Below are 26,599 nucleotides of genomic sequence, written 5' to 3'. Positions count from 1 at the left end.
TTCCTGCTGGTAGAGTTACTGCATCTGAGAACGGCCATATGCTCCACCCTTTGGCTGATACTAATGGCCATGATACTGGAAATTGAAGGGCTGTCTAATAATGACAGTAAAAGAAGCCGTGTTTTGTAACATTTTGTAAAATTCTAGTATTAAAAAAAATAAATCTGTACCTAACCTCTAAAATATAAAGCATAAACTCTTTTAAAGCAGAGAAAACATCTTATTCATAGTGTAAAGCTCTGTGCTCTACAGAATCATGTCTATCCTGTGTGTAAGAGTTTGGAAGAATATGCTTGTTTAACTAATAGGGACATAGATTAATATATATGTACACAGAGAGAGAGATATGCAGAAATAAACATATTTGCAAAATTATGAATGTAGGTATACATTACTAAAATGTGAACAATGAGCTCTGCAGAACCACACACTCCCCTTCACACAAAAGAAAGTGAGGTCATAATCTGAGTTATGATAGGAAGAAATACCTATTGAAGGGAAAAGGTAATAAGCCACCCTTTGGGTCTCATTTCATTTCTGAGCTTAAAGCCTCAGAAAACCAAGCTGACTTTTCAGGTTACTCCATACTATATAGTTCTAAACTACTCCCCCCACCTTAGAAGAAAAAAAAGAAAAAGAAAAAAATTAGCTTTGGAACTTCACAACTCTGAGTTTTTCAGGGGAATTAAATCAACATTAGTTCATTTTATTGCTTTTCAGTAACATTTTTTGTTTTCTTCTTTTAAACATCTTTAGATTGCCATGACAATGACAAATAAGTCTTTTACCCAAAAAGTAAAATATCCAAATAATCAAAAGCAAACAAACAAACCCCCCTATTTTTTTTTACAAAACTTTAAATACTTTTTAAAAACAACATAAACGTCATTCATAAATGTAATCTTTCTTCAGAGAAGCAGGCCAAGTATTACTTTTGAGTAAAGGCCTGTAACTAACCCCTAAACCTGCAAATGGATACACACATGCTATGCTCATTTCTACTTTGGGGAGTAACCCCACTCTAGTAACTGCTATTTGTTGTGTCAGCAAAATCAACTGCATGCAGAACTGATATACTGGGAAATACATGTTTCTAAAAAACAAAACAAGCAGCTTTTCTTATAAGAAAAAGTAAGTTTTAAACACATTATACACCTAGGATTCATATTCCAGAATGTGTTAGTAAAATAGCTTTTGTTGTATTCCTGCTAAAAAATACAATGCAAAACCTGGATGGGAGAATTCTCTCCTTGAATCTTACACAGCAGATGCTGAGCTAGCAAAAATTACACTCTCTTTCCTCATTACTCATGAACAAGACATATATAGAGCTCTAATTTTTTGTGCTTCCCAGAGGGACAGCTCTCAATATAGTGCTACTAGAGGGTCTTTTGATGCTAGTTAACAACTGCTCATTATAAAATAAATAGGTGCAAGTACTTCAAATGGAATTAATAGTGAACCTAGCTTAAAGTTATTATGTTAGTATTAGCATAATCCTCTAAAACTAAAGAGATGTATGGAGTGATGGGGAAAGGAAAAGAAGAACATAAGCTTTCTTAGCACCAACCATCAATCACTTGATGGCAAATCATGTGTAGGCACCATGAAGATATGATCACAAATCTGATAAAGTGATTCTCAGTAATGGATGCCTTTATAAAGAGTTGGAGTAGTCTTGAAAAAAATTACCTATAGAAAGGCCAGTGAAACTAGAAGGAATGACTAAGAGAAGAACAAAAGAGGACTGTAAGCTTAAAAAACACCTAGGCATGGAAGAAAACCCACAATTTAGTGGAATGGAAACATGAGCAATTTGGGAATCACACAATGAGTCAGAGTGAGATTATCTTCCACAGATCAGAGTTTTAGACTATTCATGTGACAGGACAGCCCTTGGAAGAATAAACAATGTGTTGAGCCCATCAAATCAGCCAAGATGACAGAGCAGCCAAAAAGGAGTCTTCATCTTCCATATGACTTAGAATAATTTTATTATTTCTGTTTGACCGCAAATTAATTTATAAATTAGTCATCAATAACTTAATGCTTTGCTCTAATAAAATAAGTTTTACATGTCCAGCGTTAAGCTTGCCAGGAGTTAATACTGACACAGGTTAGGCAGAGTTCATTATTGATCCAGAAGCAACAGACCTATGTAGAGCAGGGCTATGCACACGAATTCGCTCGAGGGAAACTTGTAAAACCTGTCATATTTGAGAATTTCAGGAGCTGAGGCACCTGCCAAGCCACAAACAGCAGTTAGGGAGTCAGGTGCCAAAATGATGGAAACCCAGACCAGCGTCACTTTGGTAAAGTGCAGGCAACAAAAGAACATCTAGTATTTCCTCTTGACCCACCCTAGCTCATCATACTGCTTCTGTCATTTTCTTATCACTTTTGTGAAGCAGCATTTCCGCGAGACCATTGCAGCATGAAAGAAGAACATGCAATGTCAACTCTGTCTCTTTATAGGCACCAACTGCCAGCATTATTCCTGATATTTTAATTTGCCTACGTTATTCAGCAGCAGGTAAGACATGACATCAATCACCAAAATTCCTTTGCAAATAAACCTTTTTAATTCTAACAGATGCTTCATTGCTCAACCTATTGTGATTTAGCTAGTAAAATAGGTAGAAAGAAAAACCACCTACAACATCTGCAATGAGAAAGCTGACAACTAGATTTTCTTCTTTCCTTGTGATTATTAATCTTAAATGACTCACAGAGAGCTCCTTACTGTGCCTCTGAGTCACACAAAACTCCTTATTGTGCCTCTAGGGGACACATTAAAGGCTTTCAAAGTTTGCATGAATTTCAAGGAATTTAAATGGATCAAAAGTTGCTGACAAATTTATTTATTCTGCAGCAGACAGCACAGAGGTGATTGTTAGCTCCTGAAGACAGTTGAACATAGACTACATTATCAGTTGCTCAGTTATATAAAAGATTAGGTTTTGGATTAGGCCTCAAAACACACAACTGCTTCTGACAAAACACAGTAAGACACCTGGGATCCAGCAGCAACACAAGTGTATTATACTTATTTCTGTGCTTTTACTTTTCAGCTCTAAGATAGGATCGAGCAAAATCTTTCTTCATATAATTCATTCTTTGGTTGATTCAGTTTGTTCCCATACTAGCACTTTTGATAAAAGAAAGCTTGTGAAAATATTTGTCTTTGGTAACATTCCTGGTATAGGTCTTGACAAAGAAAACTGATATGTTTAGTATTGCACTCATGTTTTGTGCTTTTAGCATGATGTCACCTGCTCGACTGTCCTTCTTGGCAATTTTGAGATAGAATATCAGTATCCCTGTGTGCAGCATGCATATTACCTTTTTTGGACCTTAACTGACTAGTATTCAGACCCCACTCCTTTCCCTAGATGGCAATGTTTTCATATGAATGAAACCAAAATCAACACTTTTCTCACTATCTTCTCTAGGTTTTAAACAGTGAACTGAGATTTCATTTACTTCATCAGGAACAAAAGAGACAGTACATTGACTTTCTACTTCCAGCTAATATATCATTTCATGCTTAAAAGTTAATCTAAAAGTACAGTGGAAAGTAGAACATTGTACATTCAGTACCTGAAGTTGGATTTTTGCATCTTTGCTGACACTTTTTGTTCTCCATCGTCTTGTGACCCGCTTGTCTTTCTTTGAAATATCTACACAGTTAGCCTACATTACACAAATAGTTAAAAGCAACAAAGAACTATTAAGCTGACACAAGCAACACTGACAGTACAGCAAGTTAGTAAAGAATTGAAGTGTTAGACATCTACAAATTAGAAAGTAAGGAGAAGAATGCGACTGCTGGGGCCCGCAACTACAGTAGCGACCAGTAGCTATTCATACACTTATATAAACACGTGGTACATTTAGCTCATTTAGCAAAACTACTGGTATACTTTCTTCAGAAGTGCACAATATTTTGGACCAGCTCTTGAAATCCTCATGGATTTCTATTCTGGTACTACTCAATGAAATGTAGAGTTCAACTCTTCCTGTAAATCAGTGGTAAGTCTTATTACCTCATTGGAAATGTACTTCCCAATGCATCAACACCACGGGGAGATTTCTGTACTCAGGTGGACTGAGCAAGAAAGGAAGAAAGTATTTAGGACTTAGGAACTGCCATTGCTTTTTTGTGGTCTAGAGGAAAACTCAACCTGAACTGGGAAACAGTCTAAACTCTTGGGACCTTTGTACTATGTCCTCTCCACGCCTTAAAAACTTAAAATGATATCTTACTCAGCAAAATAAAAACTCCTTAAATACAATTTCAATGTATACAAGCATTTCTATTCTAACAGTTCTCAGGTTTACTTTGCAAATGGCTTAATAATTGGATTCATACTATTTAACGCAAATAATTAATACGTCTTATTTGAAACATTATTACACATGATAAACACATAAGATAAACCTTTCTTCCAAGAGCTAAGGTTTCAGAAAATCATTCTGAGTTAACAGACAACATCTCTGTATTTCTCTTAACACAAAGAATAAGTTTTTCAGTGTGATGATTTATGTTCAACCATATTTACCTGCATGTCTGTGAAATTTGGTGCTGACTGAGTTCTCTGCAGTATTTCTAAATTTTGAAGAAGTTTACTGAGTTCCACAAGATTTGACTGACAATGAGCAAGATCTAACAGATATTAAAAAAAAAAAAAAAAACATTAGATGTTTCAGATAGGACAGGTTTTTTTGTTTGGTCTTTTTTTTTGGTTTGGTTTGGTTTGTTTGGGGTTTTTTTTGGCATGATATCAATCACTGGCACTTTATTGCATTATAAAAGTTAAATGTCCAAATCCTTGGCAGTAAGGCATCTAAATAAGGCTTTACTTTTAGAGATGTTGATCACTTGTTATTTCTATGGGAGCCAGTAACAAGTCTGGACCTCAAAATTTGATCATATTTTAATAATGCTATCAATTAAGATAACGCAGATTATTAAGATAAATTTTAGAAGCAGCATCCCAAAACATGCAGAGGGAGAATTTCCAACCACAAGCATCTAATTACCTGACAAGTTACTTCATGTGCGTGTAAAGTTGCAACTTAACCAGTTTACTGGCTGTGTGTTTCACATCAACAACAGCTTTTGCCGAAGGAACAGGGCATGACAAGGTGGAGACTAACCTTCTGCACATCGGTCCATCTCTTCAGAGTCCTGCAACCAGGCTGCTACTTTACTCTGACCGGTAGTGCAGGTGGCAGGAAGGCTATTACTGCAAGGTATAGGAGGCTGCCAGGGGAAGCTATTTTGCTGAACCTAAGGCATAATAAAATGCTTAAATTTACTGTTGCTATGTTGTTCAGTCAGTGTAATCACCAAACTACTTAAGAATACGAAAACAAAATATGCATTGTGATTTCAGTGACATCTGTGGTTTGACTACATTCTTGCCAGAGATAATGAGTTTTCTGAACAGCATGTAGGAGAGAGAACCAAACCAACAACCCTGCAAGCGAACTGTTTCTGCTCACCACCAGTTAGAGAAGCTGTTAAGAGGAAGAACATTATCAAAACAGTAAAAATAAAGATTTATCCAAGATGACAAAGGAAAGCACAAATTGTTCTGTGGATGGTGAATTGTTTGCAACATCTCTGCACATTTAGGAAGGCCAAATTAGTCTTTTGGCTGCACACGCTCCCAGCTTTCTGCTGGCCATTGGTTCCCACAGTAGAAACTCCTCTCTGTTGGCACTATAAGCAAAGCCCACTGAAATTGCCCACGAGCAAGCTTCGCAAGCACGAGTTTTCAACAAAAGAACACACCTTTCCATCTGACACGTTAGCAGCCGGTGAAGACTCTGTAGTAGATGCTGAAGGGAATATGTGAAAGCTAGCATCTCTCGGAGATCTCACAATCTCATTCTGACGGTACAGGCGGTGGTGGCGTAATTTTGAAACCCATGCATCAAATGAATCCTGGGACTTCACCTGGAAACAAACTCACTATGAAGAAAGCATTCAAAATACTAGTTTTCTGCACATCTTTTACAGTTTTACTTATTTATACTGTGGATGAAAATGATTTGCACAACTTTTTACCTTCAGATGATAGATGTGTTCTTCCGTGTCAAGATCTATTCTACGAGCCTTCTTTTTTATAGACATAACTGATAAACCAACATCAATGCTCCCATGGACTTTGCCTTTTTGTATCTAAAAATCAAAAAGCAGAGTAAGAAATTGGCTGTATCACGCACTACACTATGTAACTGAAAAATATCTGATGTTGAAATAGTTTCATATTTCAGCATGATTTTAATATAAACCCATATTAAAAAATAAAATCTGTAAAAAGACTAACCAACCACTTACTATATTTATAGTTAGAAAGTGCCTCACAAGAAGTGCTTGGTGTAGAACCAACTCCAAAGTTAAGTGTGCTGGTTCACACAGCTACAGGTAAGTGAGCAGCAGAGAAAATTAGACAGTATTCAGTATCTTGCTGCTACCACTTGACAGTTAGTGGTATCAGATCTAAATAATTTAATACTACCCTTTGTATCTCTTGAATACAGCGCAATCAATTCTCTGTCCTTTCTACATATCACCACAGAATAATCAGCTCTGACTGACAGGAAAATTGAAAAAGAAAAATACATGGCCAAGCTAATCTCTCAAGCAACTTTGTTAAATAAATTACTTTAAGTAACATAGTTTTTATTTTCATATAAGTAAGAAAACATAGAATTCTCGAGGACAGAACTCAATCCAAACCTTCCATGCTTTCCATGTACAGATCTCTCTCTGAATGCATCAACATCTTTCATGTGCGCACTGTTACAAACATGCCTAGAACAAGTATGGTATTTCATCACCCTAGACGACTGAATTCCAATATACATTTTAAAATGGTCTTCAGCTTCACTTACATCAGTTGGTGACTTTGAATATTTCAACATTCCATTATCCAGGACAAAAAACCTCTGAAAGAAAAAAAAAAATAATTCTTTCTTAATGAGTGATACAATTTGAACTACATACAATCATTCATATGCAAAAGAAAAGGATTACTCTGCAGTAATTAAAGCATGATTGTGCATTGTAAAGAGGATAAATACAGTACTGAATAATTAGTTTGCTTGTTTTTTGAACAACAGTTCTAAGTAAGAAAAAAATAGATTCTCTTTTTTTGATATTGTGTTCTAGGTTTAAACGTAAATCTCAATAATGAAAGTTATTTTTTCAGTTTTCCAGCCAATTCAATAAACTCCCTAATAAGGACACTACAGGCCAAAGGAGTTATGTCTATTTCTTTATTTTCTTTTTGTTTTTCTTCCCACAGAAGCTAGTCACATTTCAAATTAACAACCTACTTTCCTTATCCAGCAACAGAAAAGTTTTTCCTAGTGCAAGATCTACATCCCAAGAAAAAGACCCACATACAGATGTTCTTGTGGTCTTTTTGATCTCCAGCTGGGAAAAAAACACAGGCTGTGAGACACTGTTCTATCATCCAAAACTTTGTGCCTCGTGGCAGACACAGAATCATAGAAGCATCATGGTTGGAAAGGACCTCTAGGATCATCAGGTCCAAACTCCATCCAACATCTCCCTATCCACTAGACCATAGCCTCAAGTGCCACATCCACTCATTTTCTGAAAACACCCAGGAATGATGACTCCACCGCCTCCCTGGGCAGCCTGTTCCAGTGCCCAACCACTCTCTCAGGGAAGAACTTCTTCCTAATAGCTAATGAAAACCTCCCCTGGCACAACTTGAGGCCATTTCCTCTCTTCCTATCATCAGTAATTTGGGAGAAGAGACCAACACCAGCCTCAATACAATCTCCTTTTAGGTAGCTGTAGAGAGTAATAAGGTCTCCACTCAGTCTCCTCCAGACGAAACAACCCCAGTTCCCTCAGCCAGTCTTCAGCTGATACTTCTACACAGTGAGGCCTAGATGAGATTGTAATGAGTGCTGATTATACCTTTTCCAGCTGTAATCTAGCTAATACAGGTACTAGGACAAGTGTAAATATTACCACATTCCCAGCAGCATACTCAGGTCATGGGAGGCCGTATGTTTTGGGTGTTGGTCATTGATACAGTGTGAGCCACTTTATCTTCATAGACATGGTTCCCAGAGCCAGGCTAACCTGACGATGCCTGTCTATGCCATTGCTACACCTATATTTTGTCAAGTGGTTCTTACTTAGACTAGAGAACAGAATCTCCTATTCATGTGCTTCTCTTGCAGTTAAAGTTGCCCTAGCTTTTGTGTGCCAGACCACTTGAGCTGTACTGTGGACAAGTTAGCACAGACGTTAGAACACAGCATAAAGATACGGCTTACAGGAAACCTACACTTTAAATGAGACTCATTTGTCTTTATCACCACTGACTTTCAAAGTACACTAATTAGAAGAAATTAAGTCATATTTTTAGAGTCTAACATAAAGCACTAATCTATATTAAAAATCTAGAACTAAGCAAAATATTATCCCAGACTGTCTAAGCTGTCTGACATGGAAGGGAAGGACAATGTTTCCATTATGCGAACCTCTTAAATTGACACTATTGGCAGGGTCCGTAGCTAGATGGCAGAAAATATCTCCTGAAGATGGTTTGGAAATTATGTCAGTCACAGAACAGATGGTACCAATAACTCACACAGGGCAAGAAAACAGTTCTTTCCTCGAGTAATAACTTCTTGAATAAGATGTCAAAGCAACAGAAGGGGGGTTTGTTTTTCTTTTTTTTTAACAAGGTATAATCATTAATGGACTTCACAAGAACATGATATTCATTTCATACTGATCTGCCTCTTCAAGTTCCACAAACAAAAGAAAATTTCCTTTCCTCATGTTTCATTCCAAAGTATACTGCAATGCAGAAAATCATAAGCTACTCTCCAAGTTTTACACATTATACCTGGGATGCTACTAAAGGACATTCAGAACCATCAAAATAAGACATGCAACATTGAACAGACAGAGAATGCTATGGCTTTGCTAAAACATGCTACACAGCACATGCTACAATTACTGTCTCTGGAATTCCTCACTGGGCTCTCAGCAAAAGTATTGTAATGGAAACTGCAGGATATTGAGACAGGAAAAACAAACAAACAAAACCAATCCACCAAACTTATTAACAAATCCAGTTTCTAAACAGAAGTTCAGCACAGATCCTTAGGTGAAATACAAGGAGGAGCAGAGAGAGATGCTGAACTGTGAAGCTCTTAATCATATTAAAAATTTTTTGGACAAGTAACTGCTCTAACGCCAGCATGAAAAACAGATCATCAGTAGTGATTTCCTTTATGGAACTGTGAAAGTTGGACTCCCCTTGCTCTCCTATAAAGTTTCTTAGCAAGACAGACACTTGTTCAAGAAATAACACATTAACATAATGTATTTTAAAGAACTGGAAGCAATGGGTTATTTCATATATTCGTATATAACTGATTAATTATTTTGCTTTTTTTGGAAAGTGGGCATAGTTTGGTGGGGTTTTGTTTGTTTGGAGGGTTTTTTGCTGTGCTTGCTTGTTCTTTTTTTTAAAGTAAGCTCTCCTTTTCTGTTCTTTCATTGTTTCAGATATGTCATTTTGAAATCCTCTAATTTCCCTACCCTAAATTCAAGTAATGCATATATATTTGGTTGCTAAAACTACAAACCCTAGTTAAGGAAAACAAAACCAAAAATCTAAGGTAGATAGGCATGCACAAAAATAGGGTGGCAGACATATGTACAAGTTCATATAACATTCAAAAAGAATAGAGAATTAGGGGAAAAAAAAAAAAAAAGCAAGCATCATTTATGCTAGTAAGGCCTGTATCTGTACTCTGACCTAAGCCCCACAGTGTTCAGCAAAAATAAAGTTAATGCTTTCCCAGAAAAAACACCATGTGTAACAAATGAATTCACTATCCTTTGCAGTAAAATGTATTCTGTCCTAGAAAATTAGTTTGCTTCAAGTATCCTCAGCTACAAAAAGACAGGTGAGCATCCATACTACACATCTTGTTGCTAAAAAAAGGGGGGGGAATCTAATTACAAAGGTATAAAATACAGACAAAAGAGTTTGTGAACACCAGGTTTAGTGCTAACAAAAGGTAGAAATGTCCATGGAGAAATGTCACCAAATTAACAAAACAGAAGATTTAGGGTTGAGGTTTTGGGTGTTTTGGTTTGTTTGTTTTTTGTTTTTTTTTAATTTTAAATTGATATATCTAAAGGCGAAAGTACACAGTCCCACTGTCTGCCCAGACAGAAGATTGACATCAAGAAGAGAAACAAAATTCAGGGACAAAGTTGAGCTAAGTCCTTATGCCTGAAGGGAAATGTTCTCCCACATGAAGGCCTTGGGTCCATGTGTGCTAAAGCCCCTCAGCTCTCTTCTGCTGTCATAATGGCCTGTGCACTTTAATGTAAACTCAACGTAATCTTACAGTACATGACTACACTTTATGTTATTTTATTATAATAAATTGGAAAGAATGAAAGGCGTATTGGTTAAACCTCTTAAATTACAAGGCATCTGCTGCATTATTTACAACTTATGACTGGATTTTGAACACAGTATAAGGCAGCAGGCACTGCAATTTGGAAGCCGTGAGCTGTGTGTGCAAACTAATTCTCTACACAAGCTGAAGAAAAAGTCATACACCAAAATTGTGGGTGTTCATTTGACATTCTAATTTCCTCTAGACAAAAAAAATCACAACTCACAAGATAAGGTAATAAACTTTTGAGTGTTTTAGGAGACATTTACCTTGTGCCAACCTTTTAAAGGCCATTTTCTCTTTTTCAGCATGAAACCTTCATGTTTGTCTGGCTTCTGGACATTGGTCTGGCCTATTTTCAGACCCTCTATGATTTCCCAGCTGTCAGGTTCCTGTAGAAAAGGTATGAAGACACATTGATTAAGTAACTGTGCACACACAATGAAAAACTGCATTTATATGTAGCACAAATTCTCCAGTGTAAGACAAAAAGTAAAAGAGGAGGGCTAGGCTTTTAATCAGCCTGCTTATGTATCAAACTACTGTATTACATCTGGCTGCATCTCGTTTAAAAATACTGATTTTTTTTTTTTTTTTAAAAGTCTAATCTATTCCAGGTAACTAAAAGGTAATTGAAGTTTTTTAAAAAATCTGACACTGTAACTGAATGACAATCTGAGGGTGGGTCCAGACATGCTGTTCACAAGAAGGACTCTCCCAATGAAATAAATGCACCCAAATCCATGAAAACAAGATTAAATTTTGGCAGAGCTAAATATAAGAAAGGTCAGACCTGCTCCTGGAGGTAGCAGTGTGAAATTGCAGGTGGCTCTGACCACCTGTTCAGTCTATGCAGAAGACACTCCACAAGTTAGCAATGCAGTGTAAGAACTAAAGAGAGATTTTGCAAGTGCACTATGCACAGAATGTGCAAGCTAAAAACATAACTTTACGCAGAGCACTCTTCTAAAAAAAGGTGGGATTGTGAGATCAAATGAGAAAGAAACCATACTGTTAAACATATGGGCAGATATACTAACAGTGGCTTTTGTGGGGCTCCCTGATCATAAAGAAAATGGTAAATTTTCTTATTTTTAAAGTGTAAGCTACATTCATTCTGGATACTCTGGTTTGTTGTTGGGTTTTTTTGGGTTTTGTTTGTTTGTTTTTCTTTTTTCTAAAAAAAACCCAGAGAAACAAGCAGAAAAGGTTGGTTTGTTATTGGTTTTGAATGTACCCAGATTCTGTCTTCAAAGGCATTTTATGACAGAGGTTCACAGGCTAATTTTGCCTTTTGAAAAAGGAAATTAATATTTTTTCACTGTATTAAGAAACATTTATAGGAAAACTAACTAATCTTCTCTTTAGAGAAAAGAGTAAGAACTGTACCATTTCACATACAACCAGCTGTATGCCTTTCAGGGAGCCAATTAAACCATATTCCATGTACATACCACTTATTATGCATGACAACTCGTACAACTCAAGCCAGACTTATACCATAGTGAACAACTAAAGAATAATATTTTTAAAGAGAAAAATTAGTTATGCCTTTATTTCTGTTCTCTTGCTACTCTTGTAATCAACAAAATTCCATACTAATTTAAAAATTTCCTGTTGCCTGCTCATTAAGACTCAATTTTACTAATTGTATTCTACAAATTTGTAAATATGCAATTTCTCAGCTGATCTGTCACAACTCCCAGAAATGTTATGAAAGGTTATCAAGAGAGAAAGGAGGTCATACAGCATCAAACATTTAAAGGGAAAAAAAAATTGTCTCCTCCATTTCCCACAACACTGTTCAGAGCTGAGCACTGTTGGTCTTTCGTAACACCTCCAAATAAGTTACATAGCCCTGATAACATTAATATTATTATTATGCAAATATGATTTCAAAAGCAACAGCAAATTTCAAATCTACAGTTTTTAGTGTGGTCTTGTTATCTTGAGAAAGGTGAAAAGCTCTATCACAAATAATACATAATGCAATAAATGTTAATAGAAGTGTTTACTCCTTTTAGTTTTCCCTGCAGAATTCTGCATTGGAATTACCCAATTGCCTGTAAATGCCATACTCAGAAAAACACCTTTTTTACTTCCTTGTGTTTTGCTTGGATACTCTATTTCCACTACTGTATAGGGAACCACACATGCATTATTTTTTCCCTGCAAAGAAGCATCTGGCGCTTGAGAGGGGAAAATTAAACTATGAGTCCCTTGGGGCAAGCAGAGAATGTCTCTCTGCAACTCTGCCAACTGATTCTTCACCATATTGATTTCTCCTTTAGAAGATCAGCTGTGGGCATAAGTCTTTTATCAGCTAGATAACATCAGTATTGATTACTTCTCAGCTAGAAATCACAGTCTCATATAGCTATTCATTTAAACAAAAGGCCTGATACAGAAGGACAAAATGAGCAATTATTCAGTGCAATGTGGATAGCTGTCTCCTGCTGCACCAGTGCTGCAAGCTGTTCTTAAAAACATCCTAACAATCCTAACTGTACCTCTTTGCACAGGTTTGGTGTGATGATATATTCCAAACACAAGGGACATTATATGCAAGAGTAGGCAGAAACAGGGGAAAAACACAGTGAAAGTGATATGCTTTGAAGAGTCTTCGTCCAGTGCCAGTTCTCAAGTAGAATTCTCAAGCATTAGAACTTCAGGACTTTACCAATTCCCTGCATATTACATGTGAAATAGCTCTGTGTGAAGCAACAGAACCAAGGGAACACAAGCACAGCTTAAAGCTTATGGGTCTGCATATGCCCCAGGTATTGGGAGTGAAGGGAGCCACTACCAACAGCTTTCTGAACCCTCTGTTTTTGTCTGCAAACTAATTCTTTTCCAAATGTTACCCCTACAATTCTATACATTTCTCTGCCTCAGGAAAGAAGGTGTCAGCGAGAGATTTTCAATTTCACATTTTAAGAAACTACTCACAAGAAATGTCATTAGGACAGATCTTTTAAACAAATATCATTAATGATTAGAAGCACTTTAGGACTTGGATATGATTTGCTCTACCTTAATAAAAAGATTGGACTGGATCATTTCTAAAAATCCCTTATAGCCCCACATTCTGAGGTTGCAAAACTTGTTCCTGGGGACATCCAGGGGGGAAAAAAAAAAAAACGAAAAAAAACCAACCCCCACAGATGCCACTGCTAGCATCCAGATCCTCATTTTGTTAATATAATATCTAGTAAAGATTACTAGGCCTTCTGACACCTCAGCCAGGGAACAGGAGGCTCCAGGGCAGGGTGACAATACACTCAGTGGTATAATCATAACAAAATATAGCTAACTGCTTTTAACTACAGAGGGAAACTTACCACTTCAGTTACAGCCCATGCTATTACTTACCTTAGATAGGGAGATAGAGTCGCTTTCAAGGAACTGCTTGCTTAAAGAAGGGTCTGTGCTTCCTGAAGAAGCCTTTCTCTCCAAAATATGAACACTCTTTAAAAAAAAAAAAGTCATTACAGATAACATCATTCAATGTTACTTTTAAAATATATATATTAAGTAATGAATCACTAACCATTACACTCCCTATATAAAATATCAGCATCATGGCTTAAAACATACCAAATACTACCCATGAATAACATAACTGCACAAATAGTTTGTCTTCTGAGGCAATACACCTCTCTTTCCTTCCTTTCTTTTTTTATTATTGTTTTTTAAACTAATTACTCTGTTCAGCCTAGAAATAACTGGCAACTAAAAAAAGCCAGGGAAGTGATGCAGTCCTCATCTACAGAGATGCAGCGTGTTCCTAGCCAGGCCTGTCACGTTTTCAGCTCAGATACCAGACACTGAGTACAGATACCGTGCAGCCAGCACTGTGCTATATTCACTTCTAAAGCAAACAGTTGCACATAAGATATTACTGCCTCTAACATATTTTTTATCACACCCTCGCATTTTGTTATTGGCTTCTCAGCTGAGGTGATGTAACTCATTACATGAGTGCTTTTAATAGATTACAGGTGTTCACAAGATCACTTTCTGGGTCTCAGCTGATGGACTTGCTGGTGAACATTTATGGAACACAATCATCTCACTATGATAATGCTATAAAATTGTATATCTTCAAAGCATGGTACAAAAATGAAATACATGATGTCACAACTAGCCTTGAAAAAAACTTCTGTCCTTAAAAGATATCTAAAAGTGTCTTCCCATTTTCCATAAATGTTTCACTCATATTTTGTAAAAGAAAATGCATTTTTTTTTTCTACAGGAGAAAATAACCGCATCCTGCCTGCTTGGATTCGCATTTCATTCTCTGGTGAGGTTTTCCTGTATCTCATGTTATTATTTGGTAAAAATTCTACTTCAACATGTCAGCAGTATCGTTCTGGCGTGACACAAAACTATTTCATTTCCAGGACACATAGCACAATTACAAACTTGCAATTGCAAAAACTGCCTGAGAACAGTAAGTTTTTCTCAACTGAAAACTACAATTAAATTTTGTTCACAATTAAGGTTCTGTACATTCACTGAAGAAGAGATTACACAGGTACAAGTGACAGCAGAAATGTTCAGGGAATATAAAAAAAATACATACAAACAGAGGAGTAAATATTATTATTTTTACAGATAACTAAGTACATAAGAACCATAACCAAACTAAATTAAAATAAGCACAGATATTGACGCAAAGGCATATATAACACAGACCACATCTTGCTCCAAAGCAATACACAGATCCTCATTTTTCTCTTTCAATTTGCAACTGTGAATGAAAATAGGAAAATATGGGGACTGTCTCTGTTGTCAGCAGAGATTAATAAGCATCCCTGCTACTATGCAACAATAACCGACGTTTATTTTCAGTTACTTTTAATTTTGCAGTGAAGAATGTGGAAAAGCAGCAGTGTTATGTTACCTGCCACATTCCCCAAGGCCATGCAGCAAAAGATTTGTCTTCCATGTTTTCAAAGTTTGTGCTTTATTAAAGAAAGTCAATCTTATTACTTAACCCAGTGTCTATTATTAGCCAGATGAGAAAAACATTCTATTTATGTCACACAAGTTTCTACATTACATGTCAATAATTTAATATACTTGCTTGAGATGAGCACCACAAAGTTACTAATGATAAATTATGATAAAGTTTTCTCACTGAACAGTTGTAAAGCTACTTATGCACAGAGCATTACATTTAAACAATACACAAGAAAGCCTAAATCTATTCCTCCAAGGAAGATTAAAATGACGCTTGATTATCATAATCAGAATGATTCTCAACTTTCTTGCCAGTTTTGTTTGGCAGGCAGGAATCTCTCCATCTTGAGATGGAACAATGCCCAACACAGATGTTCTGAAGGTCTCATGTAGCACCCAGTGCAGTTTGTTGTTACATAACTGTAATTTCATTTTATACAATATTTAGAGTGGAGTAACCCAACAGCCCTTGGCTTGCCAGATTTTCAGTGACATTTTGAGTCCTACGATTTTAAGGCAAGGGAGTTTTGTGCCTTTTTTGTTGCTGTTTTGTTTTGGGGTTTTTTTTGTAATAAGCCCTCAGTCACTATAATTCAAATTTATTTGAGAAATACACTACTAGCTAACAGCATTTTAATGAAATGTAACAATTTTTTTTTAAATAAGAAAATGAACATTTTTAAAATAAAACTGCCTTTTTTACATTCCTTACTTCAGTAACTGTTTTCTTGTCTGTAAATGTCTGCTTTCCCAACTCTTTTTTGTCACAACTTCCATTACACTGACACAAAATCAATTCATTAAATTTGAGACATGTCTATAGCATAATATTAAGAGACATAACTCAGTGCAAGATGTTTTCCACTAGTACATGTTATTTTTCTGTAAAATTACAGCTAGAAATTACACAATTATTTGACATTTTGAAAATCAGCTATTTTTATAATGCAGGGGTCTAGGTAATTAGCATCAGAGAAACAGAAAATATTTAGATCTTAAAGTTATCATCAAGGGTTTTTTACCAAGAAAAATAGAGTTGCTAAAGGAAGCAGTTAAAAAAAGCTGATGAGAAGAAAAGGAAGAAAGAGGCAGATCAGTACAGTTTCTGGGTTTTCTTTACAGAAAAATGAATAATCCATTAGCTAGGTGTGTCAGCCAGCCTGGTACTCCCGCTCCTTTCATCCCAAGAACATAGTCAGACAAAAATCAAGCTCTACATTGCTCTGTTTCCAGACTTCCCTTATGCATCAGCATTACCTATACCTGGCTTGTCCTGGAAAAAAACACCAGCAGCACCAAATTCTGTGTGCTCTTAAAAATTAATTCAAAAAGATTACAAGTTTAACTGAAATTGCTTTGTAATCCCATTGTTAAATCTTAGTCCTTCAAGCCTTCCTTCAGCTTTGAGATTATTCACAACATACATACATATATGAGCACACAATTACCTGAAAATGCCCCTTACAAGCGTACACATGGGAACTCAAATGCTGATTCTGCCCTGCATCTTTTTCATGTTGCTTCCCAAAGACATGTGAGGGAGAAGGAAGCTGATGGGGAGAATAACAGTATATGATGTTGTTTCATATGCCCATGTTCTCTCGAGGGCAAGAATGTATTTTACTGTATCTAAATATTTTGCCAACTTTGTTTCTCAGTTAAAGAGTTCAGTGACCCATCCACCTCATCCACCAGAACAAATGCTAGCACGTAAAGCATCTGGTCTCCATCAGGCCAGAGGATGAACACCTTGATGTTTCTTAACTGAATCTGACCTCCCATGAAAAGAAAAGACATTCAACTGTTTCTAAAGGGAAAGCAAAGAAAGCAAAGAGATATTGAGTACATAGAGATAGGATACCCAGTGAAGAACAAGTCTGCCACTCATGCTTCCTCTTTGCTTCGCTGCTTAATTACTTAATGGAATTTAATTATATTTAATGCAATGAGTTCTCTCGAATTTACAATTTATTCATTTCCAAGCAAAAGAAGCTGGTGAGGAATTCAGCACTCACATTGGACTGAGACTCTCTTTAGTTCAGAAATGTGTGCAACACGTGTTGAATAAATTAATGAAAAAGAATTACTGGATCGTGTTTGCTCACAGCATTCAGCAGTCTTCAACACCATAACCATGGAACCTAGACATACACTGTTCTACAAGAGTAATAGAAATAGATCTTTCCTCTCTGGGTTGTTTGTATTGTTTTTTTCTGAACATCACTGTGAGAGAAGGGTGTGAGTAAAGAGCAAAACAACCATGTCTCCGTTAGCGTATTTCTCCTTTCTTCTAGCACTTTTTTTTTTCCCCTGTATATAAAGCAGCCATGGTCTTATTCTTATCCTCAGTCTCACCTATGGACACTGCTCCATAGCTTTTTTCAACAATCTGGGCTATCAACCAACAGGCAAAAGAACTTAACAGTACTTTATGAATCTTTTTTTTTATTTTATTCTTGTAGCACATGCTTGTCTTGTACAAAAATACACTTAATTTTCTCTTTTTAATATATTCACTGAAAGACAACTATATCTAAGCAGCAGTTCTGTAGCTTATTAATATCATACAGGTATGTATGTCTCTACTTCTTTCCTGAGATATGCAAAATAAATACTTCTGGAGTTAAAGAAATGTCAAGGATTTGTTAGCTCAGGAGCTCTTTGTCAGCTGTTTCTAGAACTCCAGCTTTGTACTGTATTGTAGCACTTCATGTCAATGCTTTTAGGCAAAGAAGCCTTTGCTTTTCAAGCTGTTTTTTGACAAACTCAGGAGAAATAAGCTCTTGCTCATCTAAAGAGCTTCTTGGAAGGCAGTATTAGCACAACTGCATAGAGCAGGGAAGTGTAGCCATTGTAACAGCAATCTTCTCTTTGCCAGAGTGAAGGTTTGGAATGATTACCAAGTTGCAGTCTGAGTCTTTAATGACAACTTTCTCCCTTGAAACTTTAGATTTTGACATGGTTGTCTCAAAACAGAGCAAACACAAATTGACAATACTTGACAGAGAGAATGCAAATGTTTGATACCAATACAAAGCTTTTATATGACTATTGAATAATCACACTTAAAAGGATTGGTATTTCACTAGACAGTCTTAGGCTAGCAATTACATTTATTAGTGCTGATATAGTTTTGGGTTTTTTTAAAAAAGGAGGAAAAATAAAATGACATACACAAAAGAAAACCATTCCTTGATATGTTATTTTGTTAACTAATGAAAGCATTCTAGCTGGACACGCTGAATGTCCTTCCGAAAAATATATGCAGTTTTCACTTTAAAAATGGATGCAAGAGAGTCTAACTAAATTCAAATCATAGGCCAAAAAGTTGGACATCCACCTAAAAAAGTGCACAGGTTCAAAAAGAAATAAAGTGCTTTCTTCCTGGGGCTCTCTATCACATCTTCTTGTAAGCTACCCACTTAGATTTTCTCAACATCCTTGAAACTTTAATATATGCAGTACAAAAATATAGGACACAGGGGGAAAAAAAGAGATTTTTTTTTATTTTATTTTATTTTTTTTTTTAACAGGAGCTGTTATGCAACTAGGGAAAAAAAAAGTTTGGATGCAACAGCTTTATTTTCAACTCCAGGATAAAGTATTTAATAAAAATGGAAAAAGAGATATCAGCCCAGCAAACAGCTTTACTAAGGCACACATTTATTCTGCCTAATATATTTGAATGTCTTGAATGTGGATAACCCAAATCTAGCATGAAGGTCTTGAAAACAAAAGCCTTCACATCATACCTGTCATCATCCTCCCTCTTCTTTTCACTTTAGTGTCTTTTCTCTCCACTGAGGAAATTAAAAGAAAATCCTGCTTTTTTCTTCCCCCACATTTTCTTCCAAGAAATCCTAAATGGCACCTCAGAAGTGTTGCACTTCTTTCCTCTGTATTCATGTGTGTGTGTACACAAACATTTCTCACTGATCCCAGACAGCACACTTTGGATTAAGTCGCAGTTAGAAAATGAGCACAAATTATGACAGTATCAATCAATGTTTAAGAACACTTGAATTTATCAATATTCATTGTTTTAAAATGTACAAGCTGATCTTTTAGTTTATATTCTAAAGGAAAGTGAGACATGCTCATGCATGGTACGAACATGCATGCATGGCAGAGGAGAAAAAATGAGACAAAAGGAATGCAAGAGTGACCACATTCTGAAAACACTGCTTTAAATTATCTGTCGTAATTTGTATGGGTAATTAAGTTATTATGTGAGCAATTTCTTGGCTTTTGTAATAAGATATAGCTATATACACCATTTCTAATCAAGCTGACATATTAAAAAAAGAAATCTTTCTTCACAGCACATATCTGCGCTTCAGCCTTCTCCATGCAGTCTCTAAAGAACTCCTAGAGGTAAGATAACTCAGACAGACAATGTTTATGAAGCCCAGAGAACATGTACACATGGCCCTGTGGAATAGCTTAGAATGCACACTATCACTGCCAAGAATCAAATCAAGTCTCCTGAACAGCACTTTTTTTCTTCTTCATAGTTCTTTCAGAAATTCCGCTGGCTTGCCTTATAGATCAGGCTATCTGTCTCTCCTTGACTGCCCCAGCCCATTTTACTTCTTCAACATCTTTAAGGTCAAGTCTTTCTTAAGCAGCAGCATGTACCTCAATCTCCAAGACTGTACTCTGGGAGACCTTGTCTCCAAACCACTGTAGATATTACCAAAGGCAGGGACACTCATGACTGAAATATCTATTGACTGGAGGGGCACATCCATTGCCCATGCACACAGGCATACTTTACCTGGTTGTCGTGTACCTATCATGTAAACTCTAGGGAGAAATAAAGGCACAAGATGAGGGACATCTGCTGCGTGCCTGCAGGCTTGCCTCACAACATACAGACAGTGAGCCTGACACATCCAGCCTGAACTGGGGTCCTGGGCACATGCTGCTGCCAACAATACAAAGGATTCCAGTGCCAGAGCAGGAATATCTCGTATTTTCAATGTACTCATCAGCATCCATATTCAGTGGCTAGCCTGCCTCACCCCTGGAGTCAGGCTGCACCAGTTCCCTCCAAGTCTCACTTTCATGGGTGCTTACCCCATCCCAGCACACATTCATTGTTGGAAGCTTCACTCTGAACATCTTTACCTTCTTTTGAAGGTCTGATTGTGTCACATGTAGATGCTCACTCATCAAGGAGTTCACTGTTACCCACTTGAGGGATGAAAAAGGAATTTAATGGGCCTGAATTTATGATTTCATTTAAGACAAGTGCTATGGCATTGAACTTAATGTAACATTCACATGGGTGTCCCGCAGCTTCCTAAGTTCCTCTAATTCATTGTGTCAGACGTTTATTGAGACTGAAACAAGACCCACTACCTCCTGGACCTAAGAAACATTTTCAGACTCTATTAAGACACAGAATTATCAAAAAAGTCTTGTAAAGTAGCAGGAGCCAACCAATTTAAAGAATAGTTGCATGGTTTTGTTAACAATTTTGGCAATTCATTCTTTGGCTCCCTCAGAACATTTGCTTACTCCAGTGAATTGTTGCCTTTAAAGTACTTATTTAACACTTCTTGCTCTAATGCTGCTTCAACTGCATTATATGAAGAGTTAATTACAAAAGAGAGCAAAAGAGAATTACATCACTGTATTAACAGTACTTGCCATTTAGTAATATCTCCAGTTTGAAACTCTCAAAGAGATCGCCAAAGAATCATAGAATGTCTAATTCTCACAAACTACTCAGAAGTAAATATGCTCTTATGTCTACATTTTGCTACAGAGTAAAGCTAGGAATAAGGCTCCATGTTCTCATGTGTGTACCTTAACTACTAGACAACTGTCCATCTTTCTTTTAAAGTCACACAGAAACAAACAAGTGAAGTTTACAGGTAACCTCCAAGATTTTTTCCCAGCTGTCACATCAGGCTGACAGCAGTGAGTGAGCATGTAGGTTGCTACTAAATTTAAGAATAAAGAAGGGGTATATACATCCTCAGACTTCTCCACATGGAAAACATTACATTACATTGCAATCTTGTATGAGCAACACTGTCCAAGGCACACTGGACAGATAGGCAGGCATGGTAATAATGCCAGTGCAATTATATTGTCATTGTTTAAGTGGTAGAAATCTATAATGACGCCACAAAAGCATTCTTGATACTGTGTCACTGATTGTAACTGGTCATAAACAAAGAGAAAGTTGAGTTTGAGGTATCTCAATATATTAAAGCAAAAATCTCAATATATTAAAGCAAAAAAAAACTCAACTACATAAGCATGAACACTCTCTCCTATCCCTTCACAAACTCTCACACATCTAATTGTTAAAAGGTCTTCTGGGAAAAGCACCAAAAATGCTAAATGAAACAGGACAATGATGAGAGACTTTTCCAAAGGACTTTTACTTCCAGCAGGCAAGATGAATCTGTGTAGATGACAGACCGTACGCTGCCGATCTATCCGTCCAAGGACAAGGCACTAGTGGCTGAAATCCTATAGCTGCTGCCACCACAGCTGCTCCTGCATTACCATCGCTCTGCTACTTCCCACTGAGCTGCTGGGAAAGCTGTAGCAGCAACGGGAGCCAAAGCAAGCCAACAGCAAGACTGTGATTTTCCATCCCAGCATTTTGCATTAAGTAGCTTCAGTCTTGGACCTGATGATATTAAAGTCTTTTCCAACCTAAATGATTCTATGATTCCATAGTTCTGTGAATACTAGACCACTTTTTCTGTGGGACAGATAAAAAAAAGAATCTGCCATTGTTTAGAAAAACCATACAAAGAGTCTCTTAAACATTAACCAGATACTTCTGATAACAAAAAAAAAACACCTCTCCCCTTGCTTTCCTTCTCTCTACTCAGCCCTTACTTTTCCAGCAGGCTCTTGATCTCTCTACAAAACAGTCCTTGCTTTTTAGTTTCATGTCCTACAACCTCACAAAGCTGTCACCCCCCAGTTCTCTCTCTCCTACTCTTTTCTTTCACCTATTAATTTCCTGACTAAGAGTCTCACTCTCTGAATGAAGGACCTTTTGCTTTCTATACTGCACAGCTGAGCACTCCACTCCCAGCACTTGGTACCTCTCCCTCCTGCAGATTGCCCATGTAAACAGCTTAACAGAACTTGATGGTCTCATTACAGCTACAAAACATTTACATCATGTTATCTACTTGGAAAAACTTGCCAGCAATATTCTTAGGCAACAGACTTCCCTTCTTAATTCTGCTTTTGCTCTTCTTAATACTAGCTGAAAGCACGAAGCTCTAGAATTGACACAAAACCCATGTTATTTTCCTATTATGCACATCTCTTCTCATTATGCTTTATCCTTAGTTGATGAAAGAACCCACAGACAAGTAAGACACCTCTCTTTCTGCTCCAGATCTCTGCCTGCCTCATCTGATCAGCACTTTATGCTAGCAACTGCCTTTGATTAAGTGCTTAATACAGTGCACAGCACTGTGCAGCCTCAGATTTCTCCTGCATCCCTATATCCAAATAATGATCATTAGTCCTTTTTTTTTCATGTACTATGTATTTAACCTCCAGGTTCACCTAATGCAATACCTTTTACTTCTAAAGTTACCAGTTACTCTATAAACTAAGGTTTGGTTAAGGTTGCCACAGAGAAATAACTAGATCATTCTATCATCATTAAATCCTTTTTATCTACAAAATAGTGACACCCGCCTCAGGAAATACTGCTTTCAGGAGACTGCTTTGACAATTAAAATATAGTGATTATAAAAAGCTATTTTCCAGCACAGACCTCTAGGCAAGACCAGAGCCTTCACTTTGGAATTGAGCTCTGCTCCTCAGTGTTTCAAGGCCAGGTAAACATATTCAGCTCAAACTCAGGCCTTTCTGCATCCCTTGAGTACACTCCTTCTCCTATTAGCCAGTACAGCTCTTACAGAAAGAATTAAAAAAAAAAAAAAAGAAACAAACAAACACATTAAAATCTGAAATGCAGCTAACTACTACTGCTCTGGAAAATCTTTTTTTAATTTTTCCTTCAAAGCACCTATCTTTCACTCTTTACATATGGCTGAAAGAGAATAGGCATTTGAAATACAAAAGCTCTCCTAGAAGAAAGGGTGAGCACACAAGGCTAAATGCAACAGGACTAAAAGCTTTTCTCCTTTTTTTGTTTCATGTGTAGGAAAAGAACCAAAGTTTTGTTGAAACAGCAATCTGACAAAGAGAAAGATAACAGCTGATCATCCCTCCCCTCTAAAAGACAAAAAAAAAAAAAAAAAAAAAAAAATTGAGATATTAGAAAAGAAATACTCACATTTAAAATAGCAGACATTGCCAAATCCACATCATGTATTAGCTACCCTTTAGATAGTGGTCAGAAAAGTCAAAACCTCTCCTTTGTTCACAGTTTCTTTATTATTATTATCCTACTTCTATATCACTGCTCTGTTTAATAGCCTGGGGTCAGGCTCCAATTTACCAGACTGCATATTGTTAACCCTATAATGTATTGACTTCTTTCTGCCTTCTCAGCACAATATCACTACCCATGCATTGCAGAGAATATATAATGTATTACAGTCTGCAGTCAATAAGTAAAACAGGGAAGATTTCTAAAAAACTTACACCCAAACTGAATACACAACATATGATTTTTATCATATTCAGCTGTCCTTCTAAAAACAGTGTTAGTTTTCCTCCATTTGTCATGCAACAGAATATGATTAGCCTTTTCAGAGTTTCATGAGGGACGAAAAACAACCTCCCTTTCCAGCACAGCCCACAAAAAGGCTGTGAGAATTGCAGGTTTTATGCTCACCTTTGTACAGGGGCTCTGTTTTCTTAGGGAGATCCCCTAACAGTGGAAACGACAGGGGTTCTATGCTCTGCAACAGCTCCACAATAGGAAAAACTGCTGCTGCTCCATTCTGAAGTACTCCTTATCAAGGACACGACAACTACCTTGCCACTCTGCTCAGCTCATAGGTTAAACAAAACAGGCTGGTGCTGGGCTGTCTTTTATATAATAGTCCAAATTAACCACAATTTTGGTGAAAATTAATAATACTGAGCTTCTTACAATAACAAAAATCTGACCTCAGGTTTTTTGGTTATTGCTAGCTTCAGTATTCTGTTCATTTATCAATTACTTTGTTATGCAGCCCGCAAATTAGTAACGTCAAAGCTTTTGCTGACTGCTAATTCTCTTAGGTGATACATATTGCACAAATAAGAAAGCTACATTAAACTGCCAGCATTATGTACAGCACGACATTTTCCACTTTCCCCAGAATGATTGATCATAGTCATGTTCACACTGGTTCAACCTCCTGTGCCATAATTTATTGGGAAACTGATCCGTAATTGCTGGTATGACTTTGACAAGAATTATATGATGAGAAGATTTCCATTATGAACCATGGAGAAATATCAAGTGTTATCCTCACATATGACAATGAAAGCTACATTGACACTCCATCCAGTCACATCACTTTCTATATCCATACATATTACCCCTTTAGGAAGGGTGTTTTTCTCCTAGCTGCTACAAAGATTCCAAGGAGGCGGTAAGACGGAATTTTCAAGCCTTTTCAAAGTAAAACTTAATCACCCACAGAACCAAAAATCTTTACCCCTAGCTATCGAGTTTTGGGGAAAAAAAAATATGAAAGCCAGAACATATACAATGTCACAAGCAAGCAAAGAAATTAGAAATAGAATTGTTATAGTAGATGGCACAATGAAGCTGGTTGATTTACTGTGTCTACATGCCCAAAGGAAGCACTGGTATCTTTATTTCCCTGGATATAGTACTGTTGCACCTCACGCTGCGCTGCACACTAGCTCACTTTCACTGGAGAAGAAATTGCCCATCCATTCATTCTTCTGGATATTTCTCTGCCTTTAACAATGAAAGCACTAAGGCCTTTCTAGTCCACATTTACATGTCTAAATACCACTGTAAGCATCATCAGACATTACTGAATCCAAGAGAGCTCTGAATGCATCACACCATTGACCGCTTCAGCATTATTTTAAAATCGTGCTTCATGTTTCAGTGACTAAATATGGACTTAAAGTTAAGCATCCATTTAATTACGATGACAGGTATACCTTGCTCTACCCTGTTGCTATGGTAACAGATATGGTAGTCATTAGATTTATGGTAAAACACATTCCTAAAAGGTGGGTTTTTTCATTCTCGTTTGCATGATCGTACCAAACTACCTAATTACAAAGAGAACTCAGAGGATACGCTCCTAGCTGAGCTCAGCAGCTCCCACAAGTCCTGCATTCACCTTCTTTGGGTTTAAATGTGAGAGATGAAATATGCTGATGCTTTAAACAAAAGATGTCAAAATTCTTGCTCCAGGTGGAACTATTGAAAAATTAAGGGGAGATCATATGCTAAGCATGACTTAACTGAGTTTAGCTATCCCAAATCCTGTACAGCATAGAAATGAAAACATTTAGCACCTGTGAGACCATCCTTTTCAGCTTAATTGAAAAGCAATGGTAATGATTTTTTAAATTCCAGACACATTTCCTGCCTTTTATTGAACACATATCAGAATTCTTCTTCTGGTTTAACATCTTAAACATACCTTATAGTGAAATCATTTACATTCAAAGCTGTAGATGTTATAGTTTTCATCAAAATTCTCAGTTTTCCAAATTTTTATAAGTCAGGTAAGGGGAAAAGAAAAACCTACTTCAACAACAGCTGAGAAAATAGTGTCACAGCTGTCATACAAGTAGCTGGGAAAACATTCTTAAGCTATAGCCATTCAAGTAAATGTACACCACAGCAAACAACTATTTAAGTTCTTTTTCCTGTCTCTTTTCCTTGTCAAGCTCAAAAGAAGAAAGTATTGCATTAATTAAAACATTTTCACAATATTTTAAATTATAAGGTGGTTACATTCTTACATTTTGTACATTTCTTTTTTGAATATCATGATGTTAAATTAACTCAGAAGCTAATTTAGTGTTCAAGGTTTCCATAGATAAGGGTTTTAAAGTATGCTTGTGCTCTAATCCAGTTTTCAGTACTAACCTTTGCATTTGTAATTATACAAGTAACAACCTATCTGAAACCTAGTGGGGAGCTCTGATGCTTTCTGAAGTGCTCCCATTGATGCTAAGGCCAGACTGTATACCCAGACCTCAA

At 36.7% G+C, this 26,599-nt stretch overlaps 1 protein-coding gene across 4 annotated transcripts in view; it reads right to left on the bottom strand.

Moving 5' to 3' along the window:
- OSBPL6 (oxysterol binding protein-like 6) overlaps positions 1–26,599 on the bottom strand; it is a 50,199-nt gene that overhangs the window by 22,837 nt on the left and 763 nt on the right. For 3 of the 4 annotated variants that reach the window (XM_008947263.1, XM_008947264.1, XM_008947266.1), the window contains exons 2-9: positions 13,858–13,953; positions 10,755–10,877; positions 6,907–6,960; positions 6,077–6,190; positions 5,801–5,965; positions 5,161–5,293; positions 4,563–4,666; positions 3,601–3,693 (exon numbers count right to left, since the gene is read on the bottom strand). In XM_008947263.1, the coding sequence (XP_008945511.1) occupies positions 3,601–3,693; positions 4,563–4,666; positions 5,161–5,293; positions 5,801–5,965; positions 6,077–6,190; positions 6,907–6,960; positions 10,755–10,877; positions 13,858–13,953 (882 nt within the window). The remainder of the gene's footprint in view (positions 1–3,600; positions 3,694–4,562; positions 4,667–5,160; positions 5,294–5,800; positions 5,966–6,076; positions 6,191–6,906; positions 6,961–10,754; positions 10,878–13,857; positions 13,954–26,599) is intronic. The other variant, XM_008947265.1, reaches the window with a different exon arrangement.

This window comes from Merops nubicus, unplaced genomic scaffold (genome assembly GCF_000691845.1).
Source record: "Merops nubicus isolate BGI_N331 unplaced genomic scaffold, ASM69184v1 scaffold15889, whole genome shotgun sequence".
Lineage (NCBI taxonomy): Eukaryota > Metazoa > Chordata > Aves > Coraciiformes > Meropidae > Merops > Merops nubicus.
Note: the sequence above shows the minus strand (reverse complement) of the source record. Positions and strands in the feature narration are given on the sequence as shown.